The sequence below is a fragment of the Cynocephalus volans genome, chromosome 3 (assembly GCF_027409185.1).
Source record: "Cynocephalus volans isolate mCynVol1 chromosome 3, mCynVol1.pri, whole genome shotgun sequence".
NCBI classification, from domain to species: Eukaryota; Metazoa; Chordata; class Mammalia; order Dermoptera; family Cynocephalidae; genus Cynocephalus; species Cynocephalus volans.
The window spans coordinates 19,059,262-19,072,912 of record NC_084462.1 but is presented as its reverse complement, the minus strand read 5'-3'; the positions used below and the strand labels follow the sequence as shown (position 1 = coordinate 19,072,912).

Sequence of the window (13,651 nt, the reverse complement as noted above, 5' to 3'; positions counted from 1 at the left end):
TAGGAAACTTGGTCCATTCAGGAGTCAAAAGGAAACAAGTGTGGTTGGCACACGCTCACCAAAGAGCAGAGTAACCTGCCATAAGCTGAGGCTGCACAGGAACCTGTACAGTTTGGGTTTCATCCTACATGCAGGGTTTACGTGGGGGTAATCTGGTCCAATTACATTTTAAGATCAGTATTGCTGCTTGAGTAGAGAATGGTATGGAAGAGACAAGAGTGGAAGAGGAGCTAGTTGGAAGATTGTTGCAATGGTCCTGGTAAAAGATAACGGTGGTTGGAGGGAGAAAATTCCAGCTGTTTCTTAGAACACAGGCTGATGCAGTGGATGTGGCGCTAAGGGAAGCGTGGAGGGAAAAGGAACCGAGGGCGATTCCTAGGCTTCCAGCTTGAGTAATACAGAAATGGAGGGTGATGGTAACTGAGATTAGAATGGCTGTGGTCATGAGGTGAGAACAGGGTTAGGGTTAAAAACAAATTAAAAGATGCAGTTTAAAGAAGTTAAGCTTGAGATGTCTGTGAAATAACCAGATAGAGAGATCAAGTCTTTGGGTTTTCTACATGATCCTGGAGGGCTGTGTTAACGATATAGATGTGTGACTCATGAAGGAACAGTTGCTACTTCAAATCATGGCATGCATGAGATTTCCTAGGAAGAGATTCCACGGAGAGCTGAGAGGACTGAGCAGGTGAACACCATGGAACACACCATCTGGCTGGTGAGAAGAGGTGGGAAGTATGGCCCGGGAGGCTGGAGGAAAGCCAAGGCTGCTGGGCAATCCAGGAAGGGAGGATGTTTAATGAAAGAGGACTCGAAGGGTGGTGTAAACACTGCTGAGAGGTTGAGGAATGGAAGGAAAGATCTACTGAATACTTAGCTCCACGTCTCTGCCCCAGAAAACATTCCAAAGATGTGAACTGTTATTGCTATTGTTGTTAACTCTCAAATTAACCCCAGGAGGGAGGCATCATTAACCCATTTCAAAATTCACCCTAGGGATGATGCTGTCCCGGGGTACCCTTGCTCAGGGCAGCCTGGTAGGCACAGCCATTCTGCTGGGCATTCACTGGCCCCAAGTCCACGCTCTTACAGAGCTCCTCTAACTATCTCTTCTCTTCCTTCTCCCAGGCCCCAATTGCCTTTTCTCTTTTCTCAGTGAGAGCTGTGTTTTTTTGTTTGAAACCCCATAAGCATCATAACATTTTACTACTTGTTTTGGGTCTGAGCCAGAAGTAAAGGTTAAGGACATTAAAAACACACAAAGAAATCTGATTACTGTCCTTGGCAACAGTTTCATTTTGCTACTTACTGTTTTCAGACAGCTCCACAATGTAATAAAGAACAGGGCTGTTTCCATCAAAGGGCCGAACCCAAGAGAGCATCACGGTGTGGCTGTGGGAAGAATTCAGGCTAGCCAGGAGATTCTGAGGTGCATGAGGAAGTTCACTTGGATAAAAAGGAATGAAAAGGAAAAAGAAGAAAATGCATATCAGAATTGGTGGGTAGATTGGGCTCTTACATTGAATAGTCCTGGTGTGTAACGTTTTGAAAATGAAAAACATAAGATATGCCCCAAACACAAATACTACTCCTCATAAAAAAGAACAAACAAAACCCAACTTTACTATTCACAATGTTATTTTGTTTTCCAAACATGGTTTGATTTAATCCCTATGGTAGGTACTAAAATAACTAACAACACTTTAACTTAAATGGTGGTGGTGGGGGTGTGTGTGCAGAGTTTTACACAGCCTATTGTTAATTGAGAAAACTTAGTTAATTTGTTTTTACAGCTAGAAGCTGGTAATGCAAATGCAGTAAACTAGTAAACTGTATAAAGGGAAAAAGGCCTGGTAAATATGATTTGATATGAACGTTTCCAACACTAGCCATTTGAAGTTACTAGTGAAAATGCCCATATATATTCATCGACAACACAGTCGCCTCATTTATTGACAGCATGAGGTTATACTGTCATTCTGTCTTCTATTGGATAATGGGGATTTGGGGGAAGCTTTTAAAAGGAAACGTGGTGAAAACACTACATCATCAAGGTTATAAAATGGAAATGCAATTTCAGCAAATAAGTTCTAAAAAGAAGTCAGTTATAAAAGGTTTTTACTGGGATTTACTGGTAACAAAGACACAAAACCCTTCTGCATAGTTTCTTCCAATTACAGGTCTGCAACCTTAAAATCATAAGCTGCCCAAGTCCAGTATTTAACCTTTACATCTCATGAATCTGGGAGCAGAACCCTGTTTTGTGGCTATTCTGGATGGCTGCCCCTTCTATAAATGTTTCCAGGCAGTGCTGGGAAACGGGGATTCTGAGTGTGACCTGTTTCACCAACTAACTAGTTTTCAGTGTCTCTTAGACACCAATTACTGCTGAACCACATAGGTCAGAACAAAAAGCCATAATTATACTTGATATCTTTAATTTTAAAAATGTACTTATTATATTCTGAAATTTATTAAGCTGTTTTGTGCTTTCAGCTACCTAAGAAACATAGCTCCCCCTAACCCATGTACATCATTTATAAACAAACTAATATTTCTAACGTAGACTGCAAGTACATTGTATATTAGTAATGATAAAGAATAAACTTGAGCCTGAAATGCTATCTTCTTTTCTCTTTAATAGTGAATTAAGTTGTAAATCAGGAAAGGTACTATTATTTCTATTTGAATTCTCCATTAAATTTCCAATACAAAATAATATGAAGGAAATACCAGGATAAGAATATCTATTACTTTTCCCAAGCCCCATTTCCTATGCTTTGCCCCCTAATCTGAATTGGTCTCATCTGAAACCAAATAAAAGTTGTTGAAACAGTCCCACCTGAAAACAACCTAAGAATAAACTTGGATAGATATATTTAAATAAGACTTTTGTATAATAAAGAATGTATCTGGTCTGGAATGGAGCTTCTAAACCGCTGGAATTTCTTGAGTCACAGAACTGGCTTTGTCATTCACAGTGGGCCTCTCAGAACACTCCTGAGTTTAATCTTATGAGGTGACTCATGGTGGGCCCCTAGGTAGTTCCAGGATGGGATCTGGCCATACAGGAAAAAACCAACCCTGTTATTAGAGGGTTGGGGCTTTGAGCCAGTGATATCAGGGCTAGAGATTTACTTCAATCATGTACCTAATGATTCAATCAGTCTTGCCTACTTAATGAAACCCCGGTAAGAACTCTGGACACTGAAGCTTAGTTGAGCTTCCCTGGTTGGTAATTGCACAATTATGTGCTGGGAGGGTGATGCATCCTGAGGACACAAGAACCTTTGTGTCTGGGGCCCTTCCAGACCTTGCCCTATGCATCTCTTCATTTGTATGGTACTGATTTCTAATCTTTATAATAATACTGCAATCATAAGTATAGCACTTTCCTGAAGGAATATGAACCTAAGGATATAGTGGGAAACTCCAAATTTTAGCCAGCTGGTCATAAGTGTGGGTGACTTGGAAGCCCTGGAGCTTGTGGCTAGTGCCTGAAGTGAGGGCAGTCTTGTTGGCAACTGTGCCCTGAACTTGTGAGGTCTGTGCTAATTCCAGGTAATCACTGTCAGAATTGCACTGTAAAGTTGCTCCCTAAAATGGAAGATTTTCTAAAATGAGGAATATGAACTTAGAAGACTAACAGAGGTAGATTGTGTTTTAGGTCATTTTCTATGTGTGGACACAGCTAGTGCTCAAAGAGACTCCCTGCTGGCCACCACAGTCTCTCTTCCAGGTCAGGAGGAGAGATATGCATGCAGCTCCAGAAGCAGATGTAGCACACACACAAGCGCCCCAAAAGACATGATAAGTGTAGTGGATTGAATTATGTCCCCAAAACCCATTGAAACTTGAACTGTGTCCCCTAAGTTTTATGTATTAGAAACTTGGCCCCCACTGTCACTGTTAAGAGGGTGGGAGATCCTATTATGGTAATTGAAAGGTGGGGCCTTGAGGAGGACTGGATTGTAGGACCCTGCAGTAGTGAATGGATAAAAAAGGTGGTCAGGGGCATGGTTCTGAGGACTTTAAAAGAAGAGGAGAGTCTGTCTCTCTTGCTCTCTCTGTTTCCACCACCTTGTAATGTGAGTTCCTGGGGTCACTGTCGCCACCACCAGATAGACTTTGGACTTCCTAGCCTCAGAAACTATAAGCAATAAATTTCATTTTCTTTATAAATTACCCAGTCTCAGATATTCTGATCATAAGTGGCATTTTACAACAAAACAAGAAAAAATTCCAATTACACATTCCAATCATATTACTGGGGGTTGACAATGAGTCATGAATCATATTTTCCACCCAAACTAGTGCTTTTATTTGCTCATGCTTCTTTTCAGTCAATGGTTGCACCCAACAGTCTCTACTCCCATCCACTCTCTGCCCCTCTACATCTGATTAGTCACTAAATCTCACCTACTGCACCTTAGAAATGCCCATAAAACCAACCCTTCTACTTCATGGCCACAGACCAGCCCTCAGTCCAGTCATCACCAACTTTCCCAATGGTTTCCATGGTTCCATGGCCAGCATTGGGAACCCTCCACCCTGAGCCATTCATGCCACTCCCCTCCTGCACCCTCCATAACTCTTTCCCACACTCCTTATCCCCTATGCCCACACTAGACACTCCCCTGAAAGCCTCAAATATCTTGGCCATAAGGAGAGACTAGCAGCACCCTGAGTCAAGCCATGTCATGACCTTTGTGCATTTGCGTGTGATGTCCTATTGTCTGTAGTGCCACACCATATCAGAAAATCCAGATCAGCCTCAAAGGCTTAGTCCTTCCTCTGGGAAGGACTTTCTGGTCCTCCCACTCACACCTGATTAATTCTTGAGCAGAATGAATCACTTCTACCTCTTGGCTGCCATTGCAATTTGTAAATTTTCCAGTTCAACTTTTTTCAGTTTTGAAGCCCTACAGAAGCAAATATCCACTGCATCCTGCATCCTGTTTGTTTATGGATTTGCCTCCCCAACTCTAATGTGGACACTGTTGTCCTTGATCTCTGCATCACAAATGCCTGGCACTGAGTGGGCCTGCAGTAAAATGTGGCATGCATGGATAACTCAACCCACAAAGGAGTGGATGGATGAGCAAATGAACATCCCCCAAGCCTGGTGCTCCATGCTAGGTGTGAGGTAACAAAGGGAGCAGCCACCACAGTCCTGCCCTACCAGAGTTGACCAACTAAGAAGGAGCATGAGGACCTGCACAGGCTGCGACAACACAAGGCACCTGAGATCTTGAGCCATGGAATGGGCTGGAATGTAGAACTGGGCAACAGAAGGGGCATTCTAGTGGAGGAGTTGGGGATAGTATGGCTGGGGAAGGGTTGGGTGAGTGGAGAGGGAAGGAACGGTGTCCCAGGGCTGGGTAGGGCCATAAGCTAAGGGTAGGGTAAAGATGGTGAATTGCCTGCTGTGGTTGTGCGTAAGACTAGTGGGAGGTTTAGGGGCAATGATGAGGGTAGTAGGACGGCAGGGTTTAAACAGGGTCTTGGAGGAAGGCAAGGTAAGAGAGCTTGGCAGGGCCAGGGGAAGTTGTGGTGTGCCTGAACAGAGAGACCACGAAGTAGCCCATGTTCAAAATTTCTGGGATATCTTTTTGACATCGACTTTCCAGGGCTGGCACTGGGACCCCAAGGGCAGCTCACTGGAAATGGTCCTGAGAGATTGGACAAAATATCAGATGATGCTTTGTAATAGTCAGGAGGAAGGACATACTATGCAGCCAAGCAGCTGTGGCTGACACACATCATGGGTCAAAGGAAGGCGGTGGGAGGGGTGCACACAGCTGGCTCAGGACAAACCTCACTAAATGGACATTCCCATCCTGACTGACCATGACATATGGTATGGATAGGCTCCTACTGAGCAATAGGAATGTTAGACCTGTGTCTCCTAAGAAGCTACCTTGTCTTTACAAAGATTTCCTTATAACGTTCAGTGGGTTATATTTGGTCCAATTCTAAATGCTAAAAGTATATCTTTCCCACACTGGGGAAAACCTGGGATTCTTACATTTGACTTTGGACCATGCTTCTCATAGCCTAAGATGAAGGTGCACATAGAAATGACCAGTCTTACAAGTGAGTGGACAGCCTCTTGATTGGGGCTGGAGGGCTTTGCAGACTGTGGTCCAGTCACACTCACTTATGGGGAGGACACTAACTGAGCAACTTCTACCATCTGGATGCTAGCTCATAAAGTCCCTGGAATATGCTTATGCCTGTCCCTCCGTCCCTCTTTCAGAGCTTGTTCACTCTCACCTAAAATGTGATTTGTAGTTAGTGTGGTTTCTAATTTCCCTCCTCATAGATCAAAAGTAACCAACGAGAAGGCAACTGGGTCTGCTAGAAGTAGGTATACTGAACAGCAAAAATGGTCACCAAGAACCCAAGATGAAGGAATTAAAAATTATTTTTTAAAAAAAAGTTTTTAAAGAAAGACTTTAAAAAAGAAACATAAAAAAAAAGAACTTAAAAAGCAAAGTAATCTTGAGACATTTAGTACAGGAACTGAGACCTCCCGGTCCAGCACTGCCCAAGGACATCACTGTCTGTGATGCACAGAGAAGGGAGGAGCCCTCATTCACCACTGCCCAACAACGTCCACTTCCTTGGCTCAAGTGTGATGGCCCAGTGCAAAATATGATTTTTACTCACATCACAGGACTCAGACTTGGAAGAAAATTTAGATTTTTTCCTAGTTTCAGCCTGTGCCCTACTTGAAAATCCCCTCTATAATATCTCTTGTGTTCAGTATTACTTGTTTAGCAATGCAAAGAACTTTTTAATACATACTGGAAATATTAACTATTTCTTTAAATGATAAGTTTTGGTTATCTGAAAATTAAGCTTTGGGAAATCCTTGACTAACTCATCAATAACGGATAACTGAGGCTTTAATATACTCTAAATCCATTTCAGAAAATCTTATTTAATAGGAATAGATTGCATCTAGGCATTTCTCTGCCAACTTTGAAAGGAGATAAATGATCAGCAGAGTATCTCACAGAAAGTGATATGTAGACAGGGTGACAAATGAAAGAGATCCCAGAAATAAAGCAAACCAAGCCTAGTGCTGAGTCACTTTGTAATTTAAAAGGAATGGGAGAAAATCTCCTTTAGGCAAATTACATCACAATAATATCAGAAATTAACAACAAAAATAACAAAAACCCAGGAAGGAGATTGAGTGAGGTGTGTGTGAGAAAAACAGTGTTGAAAAAGATTCAAGAGAAAGCAGTTGGTGGAACTGTGGCTGTAGCTGGGAATTGCTCTGGCAGAAGAGGATCAGATAAGTATTTTTTCTATATAAAAAGCATTGCCCCTTTAATGCACAAATGATGACTTGGTCAAACCCATCTTCTTTGACTTCCCTCTGAGGATGAAGACGATGGGAGCTTAATAACTTTGGAGAAATGGTATTAAATTGTTTGCTCCTTATTACGGCTTTGTCAGAGCAGTTTTATTGAAAGAAGCCGCTCCCACTGCCTCAGGATCTGAGTCTTCAAGTCAGCTCCATAAATTGGGTTTTCTCTGTACTCCAGGCTTGTAAGAATTAGCTTCTGATTTCAGGGGGAGAGATGCCATACTAATTGGGTCTTTAAATGATTTAACAATTAATCAACCCATAAAGCCTTAGCAGCCTGGTCCCTCTGGAACGCTCAATACAGTAAGATGCTTTGGGGGATGCAGAGTCATCCCAGAAACTGGCTCTTGCCCTTATGGCATTAGCAAACTAGGAGAAAAGACGTGACTAAAACAAGGGGTGACCAACATTTAATGATGACCTGTGTTGTTAACTTACAAGACACATCACAGAACCATCTGGCTTCTGATTTTTAGAAGGCTCTGCTCTCTGGTAGGGGAATAAGGCAGAGTCCTCATAAATTAGGACAAAATACACCATCCCATTTTAGCTTAGTAAGTAAAGTGAGGCTTAGTCAGAGAGTTATTGGGTACCTGCTATATACCTGGGACTGTGCCAGGCATGGAGGAGTAAGCTGCAAACAGACACATTGCATCAGATGTTGTAAGACCACAGTCAAAACTAAAATAGGGGAAAGGCGATAGAAACTGGCTGGCTCTGGAGACAGGGGGTGCCACTGATGAAGGGAGGAGTGGCATTCTTTTATAAGATAGTAAGGAAGCAATAAGAGCTAGGATTTATTGAGTATTCATCCTCAGCTAGGTTCCACACCAGGATTTCACAAACACTGGTTCATTCAGCCCTTATGATAATCCTTTAAGGTAAATGATATTTATGTCCAGTTTACAAGTTGAGAAAACTTGCCCACAGCCACACAATCAGTCAGAAAGAGGTGGGCAGGGACTTGTGTGCAGCCTCGCTCAAAGGTGGCGTCGCTGTTGGCCAACAGCCCTGCCAGGACTGTCGTGTGTGTGAGGGGTTACCATTTCAACCTGGCTTCAACAGAGACGAAGTTGCGTGCAAAGGTACTAAACGTGGATCAAACATACATGAGAACAAGCCAAACGATGGTCTATTTTTGATAAGCTCCTTTCTAATGCTCCTAATTTCTATATTTAACAATGTAGCTTTTAACTGAAGTGGAGAGGCAAGGGAGAAAAAGGAATTCAGGCTCTTTTGAAGGACACTATTTAGCCATAAGTACCTCTCACAGTCCCTTCTGCAATATGAGATTTTTTTCCTTGCTTATTTATTTATTTACTTATTGTATCATCTGAGTAAAGTATGGAAGTGTTACTGAGCCTGATTTGAAAGTTCTCTGAGAAGCAAAAAATGCCCTGCAATCGTGGGTTTTTATTATCATTGCTATTGTCATTACGATGTCAAGATCTGTTTGCATCTAAAGACATACCATGCTAGAACCTACAACTTTCCCAATTCATTCAGACTTGGAAGAGTAAAGTGCTTATTACACTAACAATTTACAAGGAACAACTGTCTTCCAAATCAGTTCTATAACCAGTTGTACCTAAATTGGTTTGAATCATAAATCTGCAAATATTTCTCTATTTAGAGATGAGGTCTTTTACTATTACAGAAAGCCTATTATTTTATACACACAGCAACATTTGCTGAAAAATGTATTTTACTTAGAGGAAATCAAATAAGCAAATAGTAGGGAAGATATGTAAATCAGTAGGATATAAAAATTGTGCAGAATAAAAAGAATGTGCTATATTGGAAGTATGCAATTTGGCTTCTGCTGACAGAGTCTTTATGAACCGCTAACACTTATTTATTTGATAGCAACGATGGATGATCTAAGAGTACTCAAAGGTAGTTTGTAAAATGTGAGAAGCACAATGGATTATATAAATTCACTGGTTATACCCTCCAACAGTGTCAAAATGAAAAAAAAAAAAAAATCCCAACCTGAGATACTGGAAGGAAGGAGGAAAGAAACAGGAGCAGAGCTAGACAAAGGCTTTTGGGCACTGACTGACTGGGTTTTTGATAGAGCAACCTGACCTGAGCTCATGGGTTTGCTGGGGGTACGGGGGTGGGGGATGTGAGCATCAAAGGTAAGAGGGGAATCAGCAGGAGGCTCGTCAATGGCCCATAACATACAGGTATTAATTCATTAATTCATGCATTCAACTGACCAACTAATCAACATATAGTTATTAAGTACCTATTGCATACCAAACAATGGAAGGCAGTCAAAATGCAAAACTGTGCCATCAAGGCACTTCTGTGTCAAGAGGGAAAGGAACCATGAAGATATACTCATCTACCCCAGTGTGATTATTGCTATGAGGGAGGATCAACCAGATGCTGGGAAGCACTGCCAGAATGCAGGAGGCATCCCGGTGTCCAAATGGCAGGAAGTGATCCTGCAGCTGAATCCTAAAAGATGTATGAGCAGGAGCCCTTCAGGTGAAGCCAGCAGAAAACACAAGCTAAGCCCTAAAGTCAGCAGATGGCTGAGGCCCACTGAATGGAGTATTGTGGGGCATGGGAAGGGCAGAAAGAGCCCGGGCTCCAATGCCTGAAGGCATGGGGTGAAAAGACCCTGGCCTTCCCACACACATTTACAAAACTGAAGGACTATCCGTATGGTAGCCTTTTGGCTGCAGCACTGGGGCACCCAGCTGATCCTCTAGGGCCATGGGGGCTACTGCTAACTAGGATGACCTTTACTCCCAACAGATAACTAACATCTCAAGAACAAGGGATCACCCTGGACAGGGACAGACTAGAAGATGGAATGGATTTTTTTTCAGGTACTGAAAGTACAACAGGGATTTCTGGATTTGCTGGTATACATCAGTAACCTTTTAAATTCCACAAATAGAGGCTAGTGGAAAGCCGTTTGCTTGTTCGTTCACTCATGCATGCACGCAACAAATACAGAAGACCAAGCACTTAGCACTTACCAAGCACTTTTTTCATTTTTAATTCCCTTGGTTGGAGCCTAGAGATTCAAAGACAAATTAGACATGGTCCTTGTACTCAAGTGTTCAAATTCTATTTTTAGGGAATGATTTTTGTATATAGAATCCTTCCTGGATCAAGGTGAGCAGAGTCCAATAAGAAAAATCTCTCAAAATGGCTTTTTAAAAATGGCCCAGCATGTCAAATGTTAGCCAGGAATGGATGGGCTGGCATTGCCACTGGAGCTGCTGCTGCCCTGACAGCTTTGATTCTTTATTTTCAGGTTTTACAAGTACTCAGGGAATATCTGAGAGGGCACAATTTTTAAAAAGCAAATAAATATGTGTTGGAAAAATAAGATTTGTCAGCAGGCATTTCAGTTTCCTGCTCCATGATTGAGAGGGAACTGAGGAAAAGAGAGAGCAGACGTAGAAGATATCAACGGTTTCCCACCTGGGCTCCCTGGACCCCCAGGAAGATCTAGATTGGAAGTAATAGGTAGCTGCTTGCTATTTTCAGGATTTCAAAAGACTTAATGGAAAGTATCTATTTACCCACAGAGAGACAGCTGGGACTAACTTAAACTTGAAGTCTAGTTGGCTTTCAGGGGAATACTTTCCCCTCAGTGAGCTGATCCTGAAGCTTCTCACCAATCAGAAGCTCTGAGGCCACTAAATGGGAAAATGAACTTATTGTTACTTAAATGCAATACAGTAAACAGAGCGTATCATGATATGGTGTCAATGGGGGATATATGACAAAAGGGATCAATGGAGGAAAGAAAAACAATAGTCAAACCATTTACACCATGGATGAAGCATTCTAGATTTGAAATTACGAGAAAAACAAAAAACAAAAAACCTTGTCAATGTACATGGCTATGTAGCATGATGTGCTAGCCTCTGACCGCTGACTTGGGGCACAATGTGAGCATTATACATGCTAAGTGACAGTCACTTGGAAGAGTGCCAGCTGAGTGCAGTCATGCACATCATTAGGAGCTGGTTAATATCGATCATTGCAGAACTCACATCACTTCCAGCCGGGCCATTCTGGAATCATTCCCTCCTTCAGATATAATTTCACAAGTGTAGTCGCCAATGTCACCTGACCACGTCTGGCTGATGAGGAGGGACCCATCCTTCTCCACCACAATTCTAGAACTGCTAGATGGGGTGATGATCATGTTGTCCTTCTTCCAAACAAAGCTGTGAGCCAAGCAGAGAGTCTTGTGTTACAAAACCCACAGTAACAGGATTACTGGTCTCTCCCTATCTGTTAAAAAGCAAGCAACATCCTTGTAAATACACTAAAAACAACTGAATTGTGTCCTTTAAAAGGGTGATGTTATGGTATATGAATTATACCTATGCAAAAGAAAGAAAGAAAGAGAGAAAAAGAGAAAGACAGAAAGAAAGAAAAGCAATCAGGTATCTTGGTTGTAATACAAAAGTAGATGCTGAAATTAAAAACAGGACAATGAAGATGACTGGCAACATGTGTCTGATCTTGTCTGTATTTTAGAGATGGAAAGTCTGTAGAATCATTTGCATACCTGTCACCTACTAAAACTGCTTCTAACATTCCTGTCCCAGCAATATTCCTGGAGGACCAGAGTGTTGTCTGGATAGAAGGCAATGATTGTTTAAAAATATCCAGAGTGAAATTATGCAACTCCTGAAAAAACATATACCTTACCCCATAAACATTTGCTTAAAATCCAACCATTCTGGCAAATTGTCCTTAAAACTGCATTTCTTCTCATTTAACGTTTATCTGTGGCAATTTTAGCACATTTTTCTTTTCAAATACAGAATCAATTAAGAGCCTATCCAGTCTTTAGACGTCCTTGGACAGGGCCACTGTTCACTACCAGATGAGATGAAAGTGCTGTTTTTATTTTCCAAAATAATTTGATCAGATTTTCAAAATGTACCCAGTTCTTTAAAGCCTTCATATTCATAGAGCACAGACATTTACAAACTACTTATCTGAAATTGCCCTGAGACAGAACAGGATTGATTCCACAAGAAGGAAATGAATAGATTGCTCACTCTGGGGAGCAGCATTCAGCTATGATTATCACTTATGGCCTGGTGCTCCTCAGGGCAGAGAAACCCTGGAACAAGGGGTGCCCCAAGAGTGCACAATCCAGTTCCTTCTCAGGATGAGGGCTCCAATTTAATCATATATAGAAAGCTACAAGAAAACCACAAAGATCCAAGGGGATTCTTTCTAAGCTGTCAGAGTAGCAGAATACCAGACTTATTTGTTCTTCATTCTTGAAATCATACTCCAAATCACTTAGAAATGAATGAATTCTTTTCCAGGCATGATAACTATCTCTTAAGACAGCTCTCCAAGGATTCTCTAGGTAATCTTTAACTTGCTAGTTTTTGTTTGTTCCGTTTGTTTTGCATTTGGCATTCTTGTAACTCAACCAAATTTGGTTTTTGAGCCCTGAGGAACTCCAGAGAGCCAGGTGGAGATATGGAAACTCATGATTTGCCAAACACCCTCAAGGAGAGTGAGAGAACAGCTTAGTCACTGAATCCAGTTAATAATGCTTGTGTCCAACAGCCATCCCCTCTAAAGTGAAATGTTCCAGGAAGTAGAAAGGCATCTTAATTTCACCCATTTGGCTAATCGCATGTCCTTTGGGCTAAGCCCAGAGTGAAAATACTATGATGATTGGATCTTTCCTTCTTGATTTATTTTCAAGGCTGTTCTGAAAATTAAAAACTATTCTGAAAGTGGCTGCTCTTCAGGAAAAAGCTCGCTACTGATAGCCACTTGTCTGCTGCTACGCGTTTACTGAGAGTGTCATGTTTTTCATTGTTACCTTCCCAGTCTAAATTCAAGCAAAGATAGGATATTACAATTCCTTCAGCAATTCTTCAAGTTATCAGTTCCTTTCTTTACACATGTTTTCCTCTAAGTAGGTTAGACATCTTTGGATGTCTTTCTTCTATGTGCATGCAAGTCTCCCTCACTCCCCATTTCACAATGAAACTATCCTTGGCATAGAGAAAACCCCTCCTGAGTATTGCACAGCCCCCGTGTAAACACTGCTGAAATCCTATTCGATCCCTCTGGATTTTTCTCTCATTAACTATCAGCCTCTGACAAGTACGTTTTACAGATAGTGTATTAACCTTGGCAGAAAAATCATGAAAAGCTGTATTAAAGTCATGAAGTAGAACATAGCTCACTGTAAATAATACATAAGGCTGGAGAGGAAAATGGGATTTGTGTGATTAATGATGGAGCTCATGA

The 13,651-nt window shown here is 41.6% G+C and overlaps 1 protein-coding gene across 1 annotated transcript in view; it reads right to left on the bottom strand.

The window, feature by feature from the left end:
• Nucleotides 1-13,651, bottom strand: part of SDK1 (sidekick cell adhesion molecule 1) — a 983,203-nt gene that overhangs the window by 234,210 nt on the left and 735,342 nt on the right. The window contains exons 13-14 of the mRNA XM_063090679.1: nt 11,407-11,583; nt 1,310-1,446 (exon numbers count right to left, since the gene is read on the bottom strand). Of these exons, the coding sequence (XP_062946749.1) occupies nt 1,310-1,446; nt 11,407-11,583 (314 nt within the window). The remainder of the gene's footprint in view (nt 1-1,309; nt 1,447-11,406; nt 11,584-13,651) is intronic.